This window comes from Malaya genurostris, chromosome 2, assembly GCF_030247185.1.
Source record: "Malaya genurostris strain Urasoe2022 chromosome 2, Malgen_1.1, whole genome shotgun sequence".
NCBI lineage: Eukaryota > Metazoa > Arthropoda > Insecta > Diptera > Culicidae > Malaya > Malaya genurostris.
The window spans coordinates 40,311,111-40,335,500 of NC_080571.1; the positions used below are offsets into that span (position 1 = coordinate 40,311,111).

Below are 24,390 nucleotides of genomic sequence, written 5' to 3' on the forward strand. Positions count from 1 at the left end.
ACCGGGCTTACATACAATTGAAAATAAAATTCTAATCGCACTCGACCCAAACCCGAAAAAAATGTATTTCAAACCGCTGAGTTCATTTTCGGGTTTGGATTCTATATGCATTGTTAAACCCGCTTCGTAGTCGGTTTAAAAATCAAAACTGACCCGAAAACCCGACCTTCACCCGATTGAAAAAAAAATTACTCGTTCCCGACCCGAATCCGACAACATTTTTTTCTAATCCTTTCTATCTTTTTTTCGTTTTCGGGTCGGTTTCGGATGCTGGAAATCCGACCATCTCTATATGTAAATTCTTAAACCCGACTCGAATCCATCTGCTAAACCCGAACCTGACCCAAACCCCTCAAACCCATGCAAAAACTAGCATTGAGTGTCCCATTCAAGAATAAAATTGTTTATCCTAAATAATGGACTTTTGTGTCTGAAGAAAAAAAATTGTTTCTAAACACCAGTCCGTCGGGTTCGATTCGGGTTACGGGTTTGAATACTCCAAATCCAACCATCTCTACAGCCGCTGAGCGAGTTTACATAAAAAATATATTCAACTATTATATTTACAACAATGTACTGAATCAGCATTTATAAATTTCAATTAACAATAGGCGAGTCAGACTGCTATAGCATTCTTCCAATAATGACCGGTTTATACACTATTCTCAGTTGAACCTTAACGCCATTTTGAATCAGTGGGGTAACAAGCATGATTTATAAGGAATTTGAATCGATTATTTCTAGTTTTTGAGAATTAGGATTTTGTTGTTGATTTATGTAAAACGTTGTTTTCTCTACAATTGTATCGTTCAAATTATCGGTTGAAAGGTTCAGAAAATGTTTGATTAGATTTTGTTTTGCAATAAAAAGAACTATTTACATTTAGTTTCAATCCTGAAGATCGAAGACATACCATTTATTGAAACAATTCATTGTCTATACTGGATGCAAGCATAAATTTGTTTTGATTTGAACCCGATTCATCTTGAAATGTGATGAAATAATCTCTGTTTAATGTTCGGTGTATAATTGAATAGCCTTCAGGTAATCTGTTTGTAAATCATAACTACGAAATTTGTGGTGCTTCTATCAGTTAAACTCATATTCACTTCTTGTAATAACAAAAGTAGCATCAATAATATTTAGTTCGTGTAGATTTTTTTCTTATATTTTTCGAATGTTTTCTCAAGCCTTGAGTAGAAAACCGTACTCTATTTCGTGTAGAATTTTTATAGCTTTTGTAGGGTTGAATGAAAAATATACCCGCTTCGACAGGATTTCCGAATGTTTCAATCCTATTGTAGATTGAATGGTAAAAGTTAATTCACAATTTCCTGTAGGCAGTCTTAGAAAGAAATATAGCGAAAGTGCAGAACAAAAAAAAATTATACTGCAAGTCAACATAGGAGAAAGAGTAGAAACCTCTTTAGTTTAGGCTTTTTAATCGTGGTTGTGCTCCACATTCCCGCCCCTAGGCTAATGGCTAATTTACTGGTGTTTTCCCCAACTAAGTTTGTATGATTGAATTTTTCATTTTCTTTCCAAAATAATTCATCTATACAAAAACTCATAGCTCAGCAATAAAACGAAGTACAACATCGTCTTGATATTTGTTATTATCATGCTCGTTCCTTCCATTCCGAACCCGCAAAAAAAACCTCACTTACAACCACTACTGAACCGACCCGCAGCTGACTATCTTATTTTTGGTCGTTTATGTTCTACTATTTTGCCTTGATATGCTCTACATACTAATTTCAAGGTACTTGATCAGTGATGTTTTATTTCACTTTTCGCACACCCAGTGTTGGAAAAATTTGCATATACTAACCCTTAGCTGAGCAATTTGTTCAATTTGTACGCCAATTAGGAATTATATCACGTGCAATCAACTAACCTGTAAACTTTAGACAAAAAAAACGTTGTTTTTCACTGTTAGTCCATAACCTAGAACAATCGTAGTGAAAGCTGGTAGAACTATAGAATCGTACAGAACTCATACCACAACACATCAACACTGCAGCTATGTTTTTTTTCGATAGAACGGATACTAGATCTGAGAATATTATTTAACATAAGTATTGTTATATATCTAATGCAGACGATGGCGGTTGATTTCAGTATGGCAGGAAGCTCATCATTTAAATTGTAACTAAATTATTCTTGTATATAAATCAGACTTTTTATTAGGTAAAAAACTCACGCAGACAAGTCTATGCTCGCCGTTGATTGCGCTGTAGTCGATCGTATTGAGATTTTAAAAACGAATCCTTGGGCACAGCACCACAATTTCAAGGCTCTTTTGTTTGGTATATACGAAGGAAAAAAATCGACCGACATCGTAACTGTTATTTTCGAGACACACGCAATCATCGTCGTCGAAAATTATTTGGCTCACAAATTTATCCCCCGACAGGTCGAAGAATTATTCCAATCCAGCAGTGAAATCACTTCATAATGGTGCACGGAAACGATCACAAGCCGAACATTGAAAACTTTTTTTATTTCATTAGTTAATTAAAACTTTTAGCACGAGCCATTCAGACGCTTGCAACATCAAACAAAAAAAAACGAATCCGAAAGTATGTCATCTTCGAACAGCGTAGTAGTCATACTCATGTTCATGTACAGTTTTTCTTTCAGTTATGATTTTGAACTTTTCACACGCTTTATCTCTCTCACTCTGTCGTCTGCCCAATGCTTTGGCTTCAATGGTAGTATCTCTGCTTCGCTCACTCACAGAAAATGTTACATTTTTGCGCTATTTATTTATCTATAACACCACTTCCTAAGCAATTGGCAGAATAATTTCATTGGCCAGCTGATATTCAAAGAATTAGTATTCGTACCAAGTGCTATTTTGCGCAACAAAGATAACCAACTAGGTCGTTTCGTCGAATGCGTCCTTTTGGTGAATCACATGTGTCTTTGAAATGAATAAAATTTTTGTCGAGATTCGATTTCACTACCAAAAATTGATATATGATTTTCAGTTATTAAATGTTAAAAATTGAGGCAAACGACTCTTTAATACTCGACCATTTCCATCATAATATAATTTGTTTCGAGGATCTTTTCAGAGAGTGATAAAAATAGCAAGGAAACAAATTCTTTATTAAAAATTTCAACACAACTTACAATTCGAACAAAATTTCCTTTATGGCAAAATGTTGCGAGTATAAATAAGTACGTGCTGATTTTTTTCCGAAATTTGAAACATTATTTAATAAAAATGGTTGCAAATACAATGTTGTAACCATCGCAAACCATTACTTCTTCCCATTTTTCTGTCAATTTACGGATACCCTTTTCAAAAATTCGATCGATTTGGCCGCAATCCACGAATCAATCGATTTTTTGACTGCATCATAATTGGAAAAGGTGCTGGTCAACCAGGCCAAGATGCATCGACCGGAACAAATAGTAATCGGATGGAGCAATGTCTGTGCTATACAGCGGTCTGGTAGGAACTTCAGATTTGAGCGCTTCTAAATATGTTCTACCGACTGTGCCACATGTGGGCGAGCATTCTCGTGTTGCAAAATTACTTGGTCGTTCCTATTCGTCGAATTGTGACTGTTTTTTTTTCGGCTCAATTGTTATTGGTAGACCTCTGCCGTAATCCTTTCATTTGGTTGCAGTGACGGGTTTCACCATATAAAGAGCATAACCTTCAGGCCGTCGATGATGATGATGCATGGTCAGTGTATCTATGCGCTGCCCGACGTTTTGAAAAGTTTTCATCGCCAGTAACATTTAGATGTAAAAATCTATTCTTTCGTACCGTTGCAGGTACAACTGCTATGAATAAACGAAGTTCGACGTTCCTTGGCTTCAATTCATATGGCACCCAATGGCCTACCTTTCGGAACATTCCCGTTGCTTTGAAAAGTTGTCTGATTGACTATCTTCGAGTGATTTTAGTTTGCAACGGGTCTTGATCGGTCGATTCCTTTAAATTTCCTAATCGTTCACTTAGTTAGAGAATGCTTACTATACACTTCTCCCCTTACTTATTTATTCGCCTATTTAAACTAAGCAAAAGACATTCCATGAAATGACATTAATGATCCGAATTAATTCTGCAAACTTTTTATAGTTGATTTACATATGTGTGTGGGTGCTCAACCTGTCCCAAACTCCACTGTCTGGCAGCGGCTTACAGAAAAAAAATGTTTCCATGTGTTTTGTTCATACATGCAAATAACTTTTGTCCAGGACTCAGGGAAATGTTAACTCAATCGAATTCCGATGACCCATTTCGTATTCAGAACAAATCGTGTTTCGAGGTCACCGTCCCATCGACCAGCCCCGCCTTAATGCAATGTTTGCATCAATTGGATTCAAACATTACAGAAACACTTTCGATCCCTTGCAAGCAATCGAAGCGTATTTAGATTGCTTTTCAGATTGCTTACGAATGCTTCAGTTTGCATCAAATTCCTGTTACTTACCAATCGTATCAAATCGTACATTTAGTATCCTTTAGTCTTCGGAACCAACCAATTACATCCTTGGGGCATAGTATGGCATCGCACACGTCTGAACATTTTAAAACATAAATTAAAAAAATTGAAATAATATTTATACCCAAATAGTAACTCTTAATGCAATAATGCAAGGAATTTTAAAGGCGGTTTTTATCAAAACAAGCTGACAAAAAGACTGGTTAAATTAACGTCAATTTTAAACCACGTTAAAGGACTTAGAATTGATTCACTGGTGACGGTTGCAAACTTCGATCTACTAGTATCTGTTACTTTTTTTTTGACGTCAGTGGCGAAAAAGTAAAGATTTTATAGTGGAATTAAATTTTTAACTACACATCAGCAATAGGATGTCAAACCGAAGTAGTTCATCTATTTGAATATTTCGCAGAGTTTGATTTACATATGTACTAAAATTACTCAGTACTCGCTAAGGTCTTTTTTACCCCGGGGGTACGTACCGCGTCAAAAAACCGCTAACCCGCTGGAAACCGAACGACTGGATATCTATTCCTCAACCAGTTTAGCAATTGCCATTGTGGAATCTCATGGTCTTAGATTAACCTGAGATCAGACCAGTCAGCGTCATTTCACCGAGGGGATTATTTCGCCCTCATGGTAATGTTTCAGGGTACCATTTAACCGAAAGGATCATTTTACCGAATCTGAACATTGTCTCGGTCTAACAATCGGATAGATTTTTGCTCTGATCTCCACACCCGTCTAGCTATGAAATAATCGAGCAAAACGAATAAACCTAGATAGTTTTGATTTCAGATCTGTCCGTAGTGTCCAGTGCTTCCGGTATCTCAAAATATTCCAAAACCAGCGAAATATTGTCTAACAATGTTTTTTTATTTCATTTGTAAACATCGCATTCCACTTAAATTTACAAACCAAAACATGTGAAAATGTTTCAGAATCTAGATAAGCATTGAACAACCACAAAATATATGATAAGGGCTTATCCAGTAGTGTTCTAGTTCTGGATGCATAATTTATGTCAGTTACCAGAAAAACTGGCAGCCCCAGCAGTGTTTTACTCGTGTTTCAAATATACAAAAAATAGAACGGCATCGTAGACCAGTTTTAAATTTGACAGAAGAACTGGTCGAATTAATAAAACTAGAACGGCTTGCTGGGAATACGTTAGCTCCAGTTTCTGCTCTATTATAGATCTTCCATTTAGAACTTCTAGCTGCTGAATTTGCTTTACGGATGTTTCCTGTCATCACATAAGAAAAAAACGGCATGCTTGAATTTACGTCATACATTTGTAATTACCACAACGGATTCTTTCCGTGCACGGCAGTTTGCTCGCTAAGGCGCCACTTTCAATCACTAAGCTTCAGACTGTGATGGTGTGATAGATTCCTAACCAAATGAGTGTTGGCTGCATAATTAGGTGCTTATTGGCTACTGTAGCCACCATCGATCCTGGTTCGTATTCGTATTTCATCATTTGCAATGCTACTCAGTAACTTGTCAAATAATGAGCTGATTAGGCTTCTGTCTCGAACTGTTAGGCTCGGAAAGGTAGGCTTCAGCATTCCCATCAATCATCATCTGGTCACTGACCTCGGATGGCATTCGCAGTTTTGCATACTGGGTTTATTCCATTTTAGTTCGAGAACTCGCGTGTTAATATTTCATTATAGTTAGGAAACTGATTTTTCCTATAGTCAGGATACTGACAAGCTTTATAAACAGGTTGTTTAGTTAGGTCTGTTCATAAAAGTGTGTATTCACAAAATTAGTGTAAGAATAGCTTTGTTATAAGTACGAATGGATTCGAAATTAATACTCTAATTTCCGTCTTATTTTTCGGTCAATGCATTGAACAGAGAAAGCAGTCATCACTCTAACCAATGGTTTTACCATATATCAACCAAAAATCAGAATATATATATGCTAAAACATAATATATCTTCATAGCTAATAAACTCATGCCATAGTTACGTAAATTGCGCCAAAGTCATTCAAAATTTTGTCCAGCGTTACACACGGGCGAAAATTTGCATGCACAAAGTATTGCACGTGATTTTGAAACTGAGAGAAATTAATCTCTACAACTCCTGCTCCGGGAGAACATTTTTAAAAATATGCAACGTTAAAAATTTGAAAAGATTTATTCATGATGTAGATGTACCTATCATCTACAAATGGAAGATACAAAACGTATTGATTCATGTTTCAGTTAGGACCCTTGATTCATTGAAATCTTACAAACTGTTACTAAGTAAGACCTCTGCTGTATCCGAGCCCAGTCAAGGTACAGCACTAGATAGCCAACTCGCGACGCTTGGTACAATGACCCTTTTCTGATTTCAAGGACAGAATTCTCAGCTAATTGAGTCAAATCACTTTTCTGAAATGCTCGATTATGGATTAAGGAATCTCAATTACAGATCAGACCGGTGGTAAACAGAACAGATTTGAGCGTCTTTTAAAAATCGCATTTGGATATAAACTTTCTTAAAACTTCCAGTTCATGGACGTTTCAAAATCGTCACTAATTCTTCTGTACTTTTTAAACTTATTCCATCTGCGTGTCGTCCGATATAGTTTCTTCAATAAAATAATGAAATTGAGTATGAAAATACTAAAAAACACACAAAAAATTGTTGCCAAAAAATTCGTTTCGCCGTAGGTCATTTCCGCGAAAGCGTCATTCCACCGAATTGTCTTAATATCGCATTGACATTGAATTTAAAAAAAATCAAAAATATTAGATCCCCCGGTTTTGCTGATCGAAAATCAAACATCTGAAATATGGCCTATTCTTAATCATGAGTTCTCTCTCGATTGAGCCTTCCAAATTGATTCGAGATCTATAGAATGGGATTTTCAGGAAAGCAAGTTGATTTTAATAACGACAAAGTATTTGATTTGGTGAATGTACCCGGACATTTTTTGCAGTACTTTTTCATTAACTGAGCGCAAATGAAAAGTAGACGTTTTATGTTGTTTTCGCTTGATGCCAAACCTAACCCAGTTTCCATCCTAACTGCTGTCAAACCGTTTGTTTGAAGCTAGTTTCAAACCTAGTTTTAACGTTGTTGAACTGAAAATCGAGTCAGTTTCGAACCTGGTTTTATATCAGGTTTTCTCAAATTCTCGTTGCTAAGTGCGAAACAAACACAGTTTCGTGAAAATTGTATGTTTGATGAAACTGCCCTGGGTCAGTTTCAGTTTTCTCAAGCGAAAACGACATTAATTCGTGTGCTGTTCGACCCCGATTCCTATCTTTCGGACCTAGCTTTGAGTAGACCAGATAAACGATACGGTTACCGATTTGTATGCAAAATGGTTGGCGACTCGACGTCTCGAATATGGGTTTTGATCTTTATAAAAAAAATACCAATGTTCATTGTCCGAAAATCGTATGTCCATAATTGGCTCTTTGCATAATGAAACATCAACTGACATCATTCTCGCATGAATAACGTTTGATATTAGGGATGCCCGATTTTCAGACGCGGAACACTTTGATAAAGACTAAAACTAGTAGTCGAAATGTCGGGCAATAAAACGGTCATTATTAAAGAAATCTCTTAAGTCGAACAGATCAGCAATATTATATGCTTTTATTAACCTTCATTTCATTTCATTTGAAATTTATGCTTGGTACAATGTTTCAATATAAACAATAAATTCAACGAAATGACTTTTTCGAAGAAATTATCCAAACGGCGTAAAAGCTGACCTATTCGGTGAAATAATACAATACATACTGCCTCTGCATAAGTGTGAAAACAACCGCAGGTATCGGAAATATGTCATATCCGGCTAACAAACAGAGTCTCGTCTCAACAGGGAGCAGAGGGACAATTTAAAAAGTTACTCGCTCCGGTCGTACATTGTCAAGCTACTGCTTTTACCGCACCCTCAAATGGCATGCCAAATCGAAATATAAGTAAAATAAGAACGTGAAAGTCTTATCATGTCATCTGTCAACCGCAGTCGAACATTTCACGACGACGCACAAGATAGTTTGATGGATCTGCTTATGTTCCGATATCATCTCTTCTTCTTTCTTCTCGGTGGTGAATAAAGCGCCAGATATTGAGATATCCTCGTGCTATTACTACACCAATTCAGTACCGCACGAAATAAAATAGCTTTATAAATTTTCGAAAGTTACCGGCGCTTTCACCCGCTTGTAAGAATTCTGGCAGCCGGCAGAAGCCTGGCAGGATTCCGGCAGCTGTCAAAATTTTGCAGGCGAAATTAAGTCATTCTCTCGCCACGTCACGTCTTGAGAGATCGCTCTTCCTTTTTTATTTTCTTTCCGACTTCATTTGATATTCGTCAATTTTGCGTGTACATCCAAATATAAAAACGAGTCTTGAGACCAGGTAAATGAAATTAATATACTGATATATTAAGAGAAGAAGCTTTGTATATCATGTTTGTGTAGTACAAAAGCTATGTTATAGCCCTTAATTTAATTTTTTTTTATAAAAAAATTAAAACCAAACGGACTAAAAATGAAGAACCGATTCAAAACGGTCCTGCCAGTGTTGTATGGCAACAATCCGGCAGAAACAGAACCGGTAATAACCGCCAGGTGAAATTCTCTGCCGGAAACGGTTGTTGCATTGTTGCCAGACTCTTACCGGAATCCTGGTAAAACCTGACAGACACTGCTAGGCACATGCAAGCGGGCGCGTTACCTACTTGTACGCGGCGGGCAGATTCCCCCCCAGACGTCTGCCAGAACTCCGGGAAAAGTCTGGCAACAATGCAAGCAACCTTTTCCGGCAGATAATTTCGCCTAGCGGTTATTAACGGGTCTGTTTCTGCCGGATTCATGCCATACAACACTGGCAGGACCGTTTGGAATCGGTTTCACATTTTTCGCGCATTGACTTTATTTTTCTAATAAAAAGTACATAGGGCAATAAGTTATTGCCGTTCACATATAATAATTATAGTCAATGTTATTGCCAACAACATTGCTTTCTCACTACCAAACATACCCATATTTCAATCTCATTTACCTCGTCTTAAGATTAGTTTTTTGTATGTACAAGCGGGATTGACGAATATCAAATGAAGTCGAATAGAAAAAAAAAAGAAAAAAGGAGGAAGAGAGAAATAAACAAGACACGTACCGCGAGATAATGACGCAATTTCGCCTGGACAATTTTGATAGCAGCCGGAATGCAGCCAGCCTTCTGACGGTTGTCAAAATTCCCCACAAGTAGTGGGTACGAGTCATATCGAAAATCCGATAACATCTCGATTAATACTTGACGTATACAATACACTCTTAGCTGGTTTCAGTCCGAATTTCATGAATTTTTCCTAAACGCCAACAATGTGTCTCATTTTTTGTTCTTGAGTACAGTTTTTTTTTAGTGAAATTGACTGTATGAATATAATAGCAGACAACGCTTCACACTTAAAAAATATTACTTTTTGCATCGAAATTTCAACAACTGAACGTTCAGTAAAATCATCAGTAAAAGTAGATTACACAATCAATTTATTCACCTTCTTTCGTGTTTACGTCCGTATCGATCATTTGTACCAGCACAGACTTTCGAACTGATACGAATAAGCCATTCTTCAAGGTTTAATTGGAATGTTAATGTTAGATCCTATCGAACAAACATTGTGTAAGAAAAATAGACGACAACAGAGACAGACCTAGCAAACCATTGTCCACCCGGAGAAAGAATGAGAGATACGATTGGTATGAATGATAAACGCTTTCGTGCGGTATTAACCCACTGGCTTGAGACTAAAACTCGTTAACATGTTAACGAACAGGGCGACCTACATATATTTAAGATATCATCAAATCTCTAAATAAAGTCATTCTGAAAGCATTCTAAACGTTCGCAGTATTCCTAAAGATCTCCAGTTTTCGCCTGTCGGATTTCATTTAAACTTCAAAAGTTTACATAAAAGCTTTGTTTTTGTCTTACCTAAATTGATCGCGTTGCAATTGCAAGTTGACTGACGTACTTAGAGTACGACATGTCGCTTTCGACCTCATCAAACATCATACCTACTGTTTAACTTTGATATATGTTTCTCGGTTGTTGAAATAGCACAGAAGCAAAAGTAGCAACGAGTAAAAATTTTGCTCGTCCATCACAAAAATCCTAACTATTCGCACGCAAAGAAGTTTAAATTTATTAATGTGGCAAAACTAACCTTTACTAATGTAATGAAAGCATTCGGAAAACGTTTGACGACCGCCAGGAAAGCTGAAGACTCTACAACCGTGCATCGAATTAAAAACTAGTAAGACTGTCGATAACTCCAAATCGCGCGATCAGCAAATCGTATCGGTTGGTCAAGCAAGCTGCTGATGAATTTTAATAACAGAGTATAGGATGATGAAACCTACATTAAGAATTTTAGATTTTAAAGAGCTTCCTGAATAGGAATATTTAACGGCTACTCGAATACCTTCAGCTAAAGAAATATCGCGTGTGATGAGCCATCTACTTCAATGCGTTGATGAGCGACTAGTAAATCATGACCGGAATCATCAACCAAAAAACGTATGTACCGGAGCGCCTGGACACACTTTTGTTTCTTTTCCTCAAGCAGTACAAATGCTCCGTTCTGTTTTGGTCGGGTTTGTCATCTCGGCTTCATGGAATGGTATTCCACAAACAACGTCCTCTCAAGGCGCCTGAACTACGAGCAATAGAAAAAATATTGGGACAAGTGCAAATTCAAGAAGGAACAACAGGCTATTGTCAGCGAGTTGCAGTTCAAGGAAAACTGACAAGATGCAGTTCTTCCGATGAGGGAAGTTACCAGGGAAGCAGTACAAAACTGGATGAAAAAATCAAACGAAAGGCTCTTATAATCGCATTTGCTTAAAAGAAAGATTCAGTGAATATTTTGTCTATACCCTTTAAGAATTGAACTAGGAATTAAGACATGATTCGAGTCTTGTTTGAAAAAAAAGTTGATCGTAACACCCTTTAAGTTTTTAAATGCTCACTTCTATCGTCTCATTATAAATTTCACAAAAATTGTGCTATTTCTATCATATTTGCAACTAATTTGTTTGATCCTGCACGGGATTTAGCAATGATTTCGTGGAAAATTTTCTACATGATTCTTAAACTTGTCATGAACACATTTGCTTTGACCCTTTCTCGGATAGATTTTTTTAATAGGAAAGCCCACTATTTGAAACTTACACGGATAAAAACCTATTACCGGTACCATGATTTTTAATCATGAAATCATGTACCATGCCCTCTCATGAAATTTCATAAGCAAAATTATTGATATCATGAAAATTTTCATGAAAGGTGTGTTATTGTGCATGACACCAATCATTTTGCTCATGAAATCATGACTTATTATTCATGATAGACATGATTCATGATTTCATGATTTGTAGTCATGGTGCCGGAAATGGATTTTTACCCGTGTATTGTCCACCTGTTGAACACTTAGAGTTTACTGCCCACTAAAAATAAGCTAGCGCCCACAGGTGGGCAGTAGGGACCAGTTTGGAAATCGTTGATCTACATCAACTGGTAAAAAATTGTCTTGACAAGTTTTGACGTCTTGATGAAAAGTATAGTTAGCAAATGTGCACGTTGTTCACTTTTTATCTTCAATACGGTATTATTGAAAGTAAACTGTCGTCAAAACTTCGTGAAACAATGAAGTTTGAATGTTTGGTTTCGACTATTATAGTTTAATTATAATATTTTAGTTGATTGTTTAGTTCTTTAGGAAGGCTTTCGATGAAATGATCCTCTTCCAAGGTAAACTCTTTGCTTCAGGAAATCCTCGTCCGAATCCACGTGACTCTCTTCATTTTAAAGTATCTTATTTGTTGTCTACGTGACAGCGGAAATCGCATAGCAGTTATTCCTCTGTAATTAGAATTTTCAAAGAAAAAAGGCCTCTTAAGTTCGCTATGGAATAAAAAGTTTCCATATCTACAGGGTCATCGGACGACCTTGAAGAACTTTTATCATGGTCTGTGTATATATGGATTTTATTGTTTTAGTTTAATCGCTTCTTTGTACATCATGAAACACACGACACTAGCTTCAACCCAAGCAAGTTGAAGGTTTGAGTGGATTCACGCCAACTAACAAACGTAAAAAAAACGTTGCTTACAATTTTTGTTTCAACGCATTCGCATGCTAGAGATTTCATTACTAATATTTATCAAATAATACGCTGACTTCACAGCAATGAGTCCGGTAAAAGCTATTGAGATGTGCAAAATCGCACCGCTTATAAATTTATGCCAATTTATCCTCTAATGCAACCCAGGCTACTAAATCATTCTGTTCCATTATATGTTAACTTGGTGTGTTTTTTTTTCGTTTCTCCCCTCATCTGTTATTTATGAATAATTCTTACATTGCATAAATCATCCCAATCCAGTCACTGGAATTAGTTGAACTAATTTCGTATTTCCGTTTTGACCTGTATAGTAGAAATTGTATTTCGACTTATTCACAACTTCTCCAAATTGCACTAGTCGTCCCAGATTTTTTCATATTCCTCATCTCTTCTAGTTGAGGGAAATTTCTTATGTACGCACTTTCTCGTTCTAGTATTGACTACCTAGTAGAGCAAATCTTTTCTCCACCAACAAAAAAAATCCTGCACCCACCACCCACACCAAGGCGCTATTGCATTCAACCAATAAACAACAACCAAATTTCCACTGTAATGTTTCACCCACGCGGCACAGTTTTCTCGTTCTATACAACATTACCCACTTTCCACCGTTCACTGGCAGAGTTTTCTTTTCCACTCACTATGTTTACCACCTTAAGAACACCGCCCCCACCCTCACCACTACCACCATCACACTTAAGTCTATATAGTAGACTCTGGTGCTAAATGACCGTACTTTGAATCCAGCAGTAGTGATATTGAACCCTACCCCAGCCACTCACAGCCCGCCCAGAAAGGACCTCGGACAAACCAAAATGAAACTAATCAAAATGTTTTCTCTTCTTTTTTTTCTTCTTCCGTTCCGTTTCACCACCTCCGTCAATCCCGGTCACCACCCTGTCACCAATAAACGCCCTCCTTCATTCCATCCCCGTTACCAATCCGTTCGCGTGCCTCATGTGCCATATCGAATGGGAATTGTGGTTTGGTATTTGATTCCACTTTTTTTCCTTCCCCCACTCTCGCACCTTGATCATGCCAAAAACAATCAAAACGCAAAAAATCAAAATCAAACGCACGCATACAAACGCACTATCAACACGTAAACAGGTCGTAAGTTCAACCAACGGAGAATTGAATGCCGACGATCCAACCGCCGGACATTCGAACACACCCATCACGCAGCAACCGGAAGTGGAACTGATCGATGAAACAAAGTGAGTATCCAAGTTTTCCTTATGTCTTATCTGGATATATTTCTTAAATTAAGATTCCACGGGCGCGATTTGTGTTAAGCCAAAAGAATAAGTCAAAAGAGTTGAACTGACAGCATCCGAAATATTACAGATCTTCCAGGATACTAATTTAGACAAACTTGATTTTAGATGGAACGTATTTGGTCACACATCAGGAATCGTGACTGAGTCATTTGAATTTAGTATCTGATAAATTTCCCAGCAAGCCCACTTGGTAGCCATCCAGGACCACTGATATTTCAACTATACTTTAATGTTGCGACCGCATAACTAAGAAAATTTATAACGTCAATTTCCTGCAGCACCAATAGTTGATGCAGCAGTGTGATGTGAAATTTCAGTGCATGTCTGAAACATTCTAGTTCGATTGAGTGTTCAGTTTGATCTGACTTACGTCGATCTAGTTTTGAAGCCCACGGTCCTCTTACAGTCGATGTCGAATGTGTTCAACCTTCAGTCACTAGGTTTTGATTATCGCATATCATTTGGTTATACGATCGAATTTGTTGAAACGAATTGGGCCTAGAAGAAGATCTCCTGTATTTTTCCTTTCGCACAAAGAAAGGCTACCACTTTCTTCGGAACCGTTGGAATCGCTCGGAACAAGATACTTCTAACGAAAGAACTAGTTCTTCTGACCCGTTCTTTCGATCATCTGGACTTTAAAAAACTTCTACGAAAAATGATGAAGGAAACTTTGTGTTTTGTGTTTTGTTGTGCATATTCTGTACAACTGTGACTGAATTGCAGGAATTCGTGCTTAAAACTAATTTCAATCCTTCACTCTTGTTCACAATAATCGTTCCTTTCTTTTGAAAAGAATAGGAAACTAACAAGAAAAAGAGCTCTTGTTCACTCATGCTTCCTGATAAACTACTTGTATGGAACTGTACGAAAACGTATTGCCTACCTCTAGTGAACACCGACTTTTGAATCGTCATACCATTAGAATCAGTTCGTCGAGATCGCACAATGATAATTATTTACGGAACGTACAAGGTAATCTAAAGTCGGATCCCAAGAAATTCTGGACCTATGCCAAAGAGCGAAGGAAAAAATCTGAGCTACCTTCGTCAATGCATTGCGTAGAACTCACAGGTTTGTGTTCGCAGAAGATTAGTAAATTATTTTCCCAGAAATTTTCCAGTGTTTTTCTGATGAAAAATTGTTGTTTCATCAAGCAAAATGTACCATTACTGAACCAGTCTTTAAATGCGCTCAATTTAGACGAAGACTCCGTTCTGTTGGCGATTGGTAAAATCAAGGCTAGCACCTCCAGATGGTAAACCGGCGATTGTTTCGCGAAAATGCTCTGCCAGTTTAGCAGCACATCTTAGGTTTTTGTTCCAGATATCGCTAACTACCGGAGTATTCACCGATCTGTGTCAGTCCTCTTTTTCAACTACCGTGGGATTGCATTTTTCAGTGCCACTCCAAAGCTTTTTGAAATGATCGTTATTGAACCAATTTTCTGTCGTTATAATTGTTTTGTATCTTTTGATGGATAATTTATCACCCGCCGCAATTGATACAATCACTGTCCTGCAGTGGATTTGTGGAAGCATCATGCCAAAACTTGATTCATTTAAAATCTTATTGCATAGTCAAAAATGTGATGTATTTGCTTTATGCGAAACATGGCATTATACGTCTCGATAGAGACTCTCCGTATGATGGAGTGCTTTTGGGAATTAAGAAACTCTATTCCTTTAATAGATTAAACATTCCTTCAACATGTGGTATAGAAGTTGTTGCTTGCCAAATAAACATTAAAGGAAAAAATATTTGTATAGCTTCGGTTTATATTCCTCCAAAATCACAAGTTGGACAGCGACAGCTTAATGAAATGGTTGAAGCCCTTCCTGCTCCCCGATTGATTCTGGGGGATTTAAATTCGCACGGTATTATGTGGGGTTCCGTTTACAATGATAGCAGATCATCTTTAATACAAAACATTTGTGACAATTTTAACATGACAGTTTTAAATATGGGTAGCATGACACGGATCCCAAGACCTCCTGCACGCCCAAGTGCATTAGATCTATCTCTTTGCTCAACATCATTTCGACTAGATTGCACCTGGAAAATGTTGCCTGATTTACACGGTAGCGATCATTTACCAATCATCATCGCAATTAGCAGTATCAATTGCATTGCTACTTCAGCTAGTATTCCATATGATTTGACAAAAAATATCGACTGGATTAAATACCAAAGTAGTATCTCTAGTATTTTGAATTCAATGGAAGAGCTCCCTCCACTTGAAGACTTCCTCGTTTGTTCGATTCTGGAGGCCGCAGAACAATCCCAAACTAAACGCTTTCCTGGGCCAACGTCTAACAGAAGGCCTCCAAACCCTTGGTGGGACAAAGAGTGCTGAGATGCTAAACACGCGAAACAAAATGTTTTCAAGACGTTTTTAAAACGAGGAGGAGGAACTCCTCAGAATTTTGAAAAATTCTTGACTTTAGAAACCAAGTACAAGAGCATACTTCGGACCAAGAAATGTAGCTATTGGAGACATTTTGTCGAAGGTTTGTCAAGACAAACCTCAATGAGCACTCTTTGGAATACGGCCAGACGAATGAAGAATCGTAACGTAGGAAATGAGAGTGAGGAATACTCGAACCGATGGATATTTGATTTTGCGAGGAAAGTTTGTCCAGATTCTGTTCCTACGCATAGCATTATTAGAAAATCTTTTCCAAATAATGGTTCTATTGATAGCCCCTTTTCAATGATGGAATTTTCCATAGCACTCATGTCTTGTAACAATAACGCTCCTGGGTTGGACAGAATTAAATTCAACTTGGTGAAGAATCTGCCCGACCTCGCAAAAAGACGTTTGTTGGAATTGTTCAACATGTTTCTTGAGCAAAATATTGTTCCACCTGACTGGAGGCAAGTGAAAGTTATCGCCATTCAAAAGCCGGGGAAACCAGCTTCCAATCACAACTCATATCGACCCATTGCGATGTTCTCCTGCATCAGAAAATTGTTCGAAAAAATTATTCTACGACGTCTCGACATTTGAGTCGAGACGAACGGTTTGTTGTCAGATACTCAGTTTGGCTTCCGTAGAAATAAAGGGACGAATGATTGCCTTGCATTACTTTCGTCTGAAATCCAAATTGCCTTCACTCAAAAGCAACAAATGGCATCTGTATTTTTAGACATTAAAGGAGCATTTGATTCAGTTTCCATTGATGTTCTTTCAGACAAGCTCCACCAACATGGACTTTCACCGGTTATGAATAATTATTTGCACAACCTTTTGTCAGAGAAACGCATGCATTTTTCACACGGCGATTTGGCAACATTCAGAATTAGTTACATGGGTCTACCGCAAGGCTCATGCCTCAGTCCGCTCCTTTATAATTTTTACGTGAGTGACATTGACAGCTGTCTAGTAACCCCATGTACACTAAGACAATTGGCAGATGATGGCGTAGTTTCAGTTACTGGACCCAAAGCTATTGATCTGCAAAAACCATTGCAAGATACCTTAGATAACTTGTCCGTTTGGGCTGTACATCTGGGTATCGAATTCTCTGCGGAGAAAACAAAGTTGGTCGTCTTTTCAAGAAAGCATGATCCCGCGCAGCTTCAGCTTCATATGATGGAAAGAATGATCCAACAGGTTTTGACTTTCAAATACCTTGGGGTGTGGTTTGATTCCAAATGCACGTGGGGAGGACACATGAGGTTTCTGATAACAAAATGCCAACAAAGAGTAAATTTTCTTCGAACAATAACAGGATCTTGGTGGGGTGCTCATCCGGAAAATCTAATAAAATTGTATCAGACAACGATACTTTCAGTGATGGAATATGGATGCGTTTGCTTTCGTTCCGCTGCAAACTCTCATATTATCAAATTAGAGCGAATTCAATATCGTTGTTTGCGAATTGCTTTAGGCTGCATGCATTCGACACATACAATGAGTCCCGCGGACCCTCACGGACCGAAGAATGCGGCCAACATAGAAAATTACCAACGCCATCTGGAATCATCTCATCCTAAATTCAATTCACCGGCCACTACCGATCGCCAGTTAGACGATAATTAAGTTTAGTAAATACCCTTGGCATCTTAGAGCTTAAGCAGTGTGCCTTAATTTTATATTATATTATTGAATAAAAAAACATACAATGAGTCTTGAAGTTCTGGCGGGAGTTCTTCCATTGAAAGATCGTTTTTGGGAGCTTTCATCGCGACTGCTAATAAGATGTGAGGTACTGAATCCAGTGGTTATTAATAACTTCGAAAGGCTAGTTGAGCTTCAATCTCAAACAAGATTCATGACAGTATATTTTAACCACATGTCACATGAAATCAACCCTTCAAGATATATTCCTATCCGTGTCAGCCTCCTAAATGTCCCTGACTCAACTTTATTTTTCGACACATCCATGCAGCGCAAAATGCGTGGAATCCCGAAACACCTACGCTCGTTGGAAATCCCAAAAATATTTACAAGTAAGTTCAGGCATATTGACTCTGAGAAAATATTTTACACGGACGGATCACGAATTGAAGAGGCTACTGGGTTTGGTATATTCAACAATAATGTTTCGGTCTCATTTAGGCTTCAAGAACCTGCATCTGTTTATATAGCAGAGTTAGCAGCAGTTCATTATAGTTTGAGTGTAATCGTCACATTATCTCCAAACCATTATTTTCTTTTCACAGATAGTCTGAGTGCAAATAAAGCCATTCGCTCAAACGCTGCTGGCAAAAATGAACCTTTATTTCTTGGGCAAAATAAAACAGTCCCTGAACGTCATATTGAATAATAATTATCAAATCACAATAGTTTGGATCCCGGCTCATTGCTCCATTCCAGGCAATGAAAGAGCCGATATTTTAGCCAAACGTGGTGCTGTTGAGGGTGAAATTTATGAGAGACCGATTGCTTTCAACGAATTCTATAGCGCGTCTCGCCAAAGAACACTTGCCAGCTGGCAAGCTTCTCGGGATAAAGATGATCTGGTTCGGTGGATGCACTCAATTATTCCTAAAATATCGACAAAGGCATGAATCAGGGGACTGGATGTGAGTAGAGATTTCATTGGTGTGATGTCCAGACTCATGTCCAATCACTACACGTTAGATGCACATCTCCTTCGAATTGGACTTTCCGAGACTAATCATTGTGCTTGTGGCGAAAGTTATCGCGATATTGACCATGTCGTTTGGACATGAGTGAAGTATCGTGATGTCAGATCTCAACTAATAAATTCCTTGCGTACCCAAGGTAGACTATCCAATGTCCCAGTTCGCGACATTCTTGCTTGTCGTGACGTTCCTTACATGAAACTTCTTCATTATTTCATTAAGTCCATTGGAGTTCCAATTTAAATTTTATTTTATGTTAGACTGTTTTCTCTTCCATGAGTTCAACCAATAGCCAGCTATCTTACATTGAATAAAAGTGATGAACTGATACACACAAACTTGAAATAGCTATAAGATCATGTACAAAATAAATGTATTTTATTGAATGTAATTTAAAATAGCAACTCGCTTGATAAAAACAGTGTTTAGATTAACTAATGAATACCAACATACTAATGTGATATTCGAAATGTATTAGGTTTAAAGTACTATGGATTGTGGATGCCACGGCGAAGAAAAACTTATGTATATTACCTATGAAATAGACGTATTTATGGAAAAAAAGGTCGTGGAAACTATAGTATCGTGATTCATTTGAATACTTGGCTTAACACAGATCAGCGTGTATATTAAACAACAAAAAAGTGATACATTTTTGTTACAGTTCTCTTGTCATGTTAACAATTACCATATTGTCCTGTATCACAAAAATATTCGATATTTAATCCAATTTTATTTGTTTTTTTTCCGTAGATGTTGTTGCTTCTTTAAACGAAAGAAGAAGAAATCATCCCGTCAGAAATGACTAGAAGCAGTGCAATGTAGTCCGGAACGTGAGGCTGTCAAGCTGCTACGAGCAACGTCACACTCCAATTCGCGCGATAGCGTGCTGAATCCTAGCCAGGATTACATCCAGGCGTCATCGCAGCACACGATCAGATATCCATCCACCTCTATAATGGCATCGACACCGACCGCCACCACGCCGACACTTCCATTGTAATTTATTGCTAACTATTATTATGCTAATCCAGATTAATAATAATTAATTATTAAATTATTTATTATAATTTACCGCGCGGTGTTGCATCCCAACATAAATGAATGAAACGCGAATGAACGACCTTCTGTTCACGACCACGATTCCAAAACAAAACAAAAATACGCCATTTTGTTGCGTACTCGGTTTCGGTTCGTACCACAAACCGTTATCGTGCCGTCGGGTTGAACATGATTCTGACGAAACCCGAAACCGCAAACGCGTTGTCCCGTCCGAAAACTCGGAACGTTCCCGTGTGCGTATGTGTGCCACAATCATCCCTGAAAATCCAACCAATTCGATATCAACCACAACCACAATCGCGACATGTCATCCCAATCGATAACGACGAACAGTGACTTTGATGATGACATTGATTTCGATCCCGATGACCTTACGATCCTGTTGCACTTTTTCCGCAAACTCTGAGATCGGCTTTCGATCTCTGTGAAGGGATCCGGCAGACGACTGCTACTATCGGACACTGTCTATCCGACTCTCAGTAGTTCTAGTACATCACCATCTCAACTTTACTGTCAATCTTTCTACTACTATCACTACCTTAACGAAACTAGAACAGAGTACAACTACAACAAAACAACTGATCACCAGCAACACCACCACACCTTCTACTATTACTTTTCCTTCTAGTACTATCACCCTAAATCAGCAAAAAAAAAAAACAAAACAAAATCCCCTCCTAGTTATCAGCATCTCCCTCTATTTTTCATGCAGAATAGGCTAGGTATACAAAAACTAAGACCAGCGTCAGATCTTTGTAAAAACAAAAACAACATTCCGGTCCCAAATAAAAAAAAAAGTTGCCTCCTCGCGCGAAAATAAGTATGTCGTGAATAATTGGCCTCTTTGAATATGTGTAGATAATCAGGACATTCTTGAGATCCCACGCGGTGGCACACATAACTAGCTAAGCAAGATGTAATTCGGACAGACACAGAATACAACGCCTACTTCTCTCTGTACTATTTACAACTATCCGATTTTCTTTTCCTCTCTCTGTTGGAAACTGTTCACGAAAACACAACCTACATTATCAGCTATGTAATGTTCCTATACCTCCGGTCGTAGCAGAAAACCTTCGAACCTAGAGACTTCATCACATGAAGAGATATAATCAGAGTCACTGGAGCGAGTTGCCATAAGCTGGCCTCGCTATCTTTTGTCTCTTAAAATTGTTGGCCTGCTGGGTGTGTTTTTTTTACTTCAGTAAACCTATGAAACCCCATGAACCTCAGGGTTATTCTTTCGAATGCATTTTGTGTGTTTTGTAGTACTAGTCGAACAAATCGGTGAATGGAATCCGCACTTTTCGCACTCTGTGTCATACGTGTTTTGGAAACAAAATTCCTAAACCACACGACCTCGTACATCTCTGACAGATAGCGCTAAATTGTGTAGTACTAGAATACACGGCATACTACAACAGTCGCTTTAATGTTTCCATCCAGTGCGAAAAGTTAGAAGTAGTCTAACGAAATTAACAAAAACACAGTGTTTTTTTGTGGACTACACAATTAATGTGTTCGCATTTCTCCGACCAATTTTGACCCCAAAAATCGGTAGTCTTTTTCCAAACTATTTGAAACGCCGTTCGCGGTACTGCACTACAGCACAGTACTAGCAAGAGTAAGAGCATTCCTATTCAGTTCGCCAGATAGGTGACGAACGGTTGCTTGTTACATTTCAACTTAACTTCAGTCAATTGTGCATTTATTATGCGTGCGTTGCGGTTTGGAAACCAACATGATAGTAATCTATTGCTATTATCAAGCCCCCTCCCCCTCTCCGTAAGAAGATAACAGTCTGTTCGATCCGTCTTATTATGATCGAACGTAGAATGCGACATATTGTTGAAAAGAAGAAGAAAAACTCCCGGTTGCTTCATCTCTACGTACAGCGATGTGTTAACCAGCTATCCAACTAATTCAGTCATTTGTATCTATTTAGGAAAGTTGTTAGAAACGGAACTCTCAAAAGGTGTTGAAGAAGCATAAGTAGGCAGCATAATGTTTTCATTCATTCGTTTAATTTTTTTTTGTTCTTTAGAGAGAAACTAATTGAATGAAAACAAAACTACTAATTAGTTAGTAAACGTTACTTTATTTCCTTTTATAAAGTGTACTGTTTTTTTTAATGGTTGAACAAAGCAAAACTTAAAAGATGAGCAAAGATGAGACAGAAGTAGAAAAAAAGAGAGTGTGGATCAGTGTGAAAAAATATTTGCTTTCTCTACTGCATAGGTTTTGAGTATCAACTAACACAACACTGTAGGAGAGCGAAATTATGTATTGTTTTACCGGTAGTAATGGATGACAATCCACACCGCAATAACACACACACACATGAGAAAAGCATTGCAAGAGTCTGTTGATTTTTTCTTTTCTTTTTCGTTTAATCTAATTGTGATATAAATAGTTTCTTTGTATAGTGTATATTTTTACAGCGTACCATGTAAGAGTATGTATTTAAGTCAGCAAGAAACTACTAGACTAGCTAATGAGAAATGAAAGAAAAATTTCGTTTGAGTGCAGAAACGTTGACGAGAGTGACATGAGGAAAAAAATTGTCTAAAAAGGAAAATAAAAAAAATGACTGTAGTAGTTAATTATTAAATTGTTTTTTTTTTTCTGTTGTGATATTTTTACTTCTATTGAATTCACATCCTTTCTTAGTTTTTTTTCTAATAAATCCATTGATTTACGTCAATTTTGTTATTACTTTTAAATTATATTTGTTTGCAGTTTTCACGCGATATAAAAAATGTGCATTGCTTAAAATTGTGCAATTTCCTGTAGGTGTTTTCGAGTTTATATCGAAAGAACAAATTAACAGTCAAATTAAACTTGCGTAAGTTAGTGTTGGAATATTATTTTGTAACCAAACTTTATAGAATTACGCAACTCCAATACGGTAGAATACGATTGCACAAAACGGTACCTACATGTGATCAGGGCATATCGTGCGATAGGCCCTTTCAAAAAGAACGAAAAATAATGCTGATTACTCGAATTTCAAGCATGGAATTCAAGCATATTTTGCATGATTTTGTAGATTAAGCTTCCATCTACGAGATTATATCGACTATTGTGTAAATGGAAATTGTAGAGCCGAGCAATGAGCATTATGTATTTCGCAAGGGCGTACCGTACGATATGCCCTTATCACATGTTAGTACCGAAATCTTGTACTTTTGTTTCGACGGACTATATGGCAATCACAGGGCTGTCAATTATTTCCGAAATACTGGGAATTATGTCCGAAATCGGCACGAAATGTTATGCTGTCTTGTCCAACCAACTTGAGAAGGAATGAGTCCCTATTTGAGGTCATTTTTAAAGAAAGAACTACAAGGATCAGCCCCATGAGGTTGTTCGAGTCATTGATGTGAAACAAGGCAACCAAAATTTCTAATGATCATCATTTTCAATCCAACCGTTTGATTAATCGTCACACTTTTGTATCCGCAATTGCACGAGAGTCTGATTAGATTGATATTTATTAGGAACCAACACTCCAGAGAGTCTATATTTGAATTTGTTTTGTAGCCGACGAAATTACATCAATATCCCAAATGTATGCAATTATATCTTTGTACATACTTTCGATACGGATTCCGATATTTAAGCTTCTCTTCGCCAAGCTTGTGTTAAAATTTTGTATGCACGCAGTTGTTTTTATAGCGTTAGAATTTTTCTACCATTACTACCATTCTGCGTTGAAAAGGTTGAAGCGATAAACTTTTTCTCATTATTAATCGAGTTCATCTTATATAAATTTACCCTAGTAGTTGCAAATTTCTCAGGCGAAAACGACATAACATAGAATTTCCTCCGAACTCGCATGACACAAGATCAGATTATATCAATTATAGTTTCAAATCATTTTATAGCGCTTTCTGTCTTGTTGTCTAGCAACAACCCACCTCTGGCATGCTACACGTAGGACTGAAACGTTAGCTATAATATCGCTTATATTTATAGATTCGCGTGCTTCCAACAGCCTCGCTTTTGCATCGATTGACCAATCAGAGCGATGCTTTCCCATTGATATATCGCTTACTGTTTCAAAACCGTCGTCTACGTTAGGGAAATGAGGTATGACGGACAGCAGACAAAACAGGACACTGCTAGCTATTAATCATTATTTCAATGATATATGATTGAAAACACATGGAACACTATGAACATTCAAATCAATGAATTTCATTATTCCTTGCAGGAACACAGGTTAGAAAAACAATATATTCAAGATTCGCATTCGCTTTCATTGAATTTTGCGTGTTGTTTTTCTTACAAAGAAAGGCTATGCAATCACTGTGAAAACCGACTTATGAACGGAAGGG

At 37.6% G+C, this 24,390-nt stretch overlaps 1 protein-coding gene across 3 annotated transcripts in view; it reads left to right on the forward strand.

Annotated features, from left to right (window-relative positions):
* The window catches only part of LOC131428195 (casein kinase I), a 122,081-nt gene extending 99,420 nt beyond the window's left edge, over window positions 1–22,661 (forward strand). For all 3 annotated transcript variants that reach the window (XM_058591925.1, XM_058591926.1, XM_058591924.1), the window contains 2 exons: window positions 13,725–13,831; window positions 19,742–22,661. In XM_058591925.1, coding sequence (XP_058447908.1) covers window positions 13,725–13,831; window positions 19,742–19,793 — 159 coding nt within the window. In that variant the 3' untranslated portion in view covers window positions 19,794–22,661. The remainder of the gene's footprint in view (window positions 1–13,724; window positions 13,832–19,741) is intronic.
* The last annotated feature ends 1,729 nt before the right edge of the window (window positions 22,662–24,390 follow it).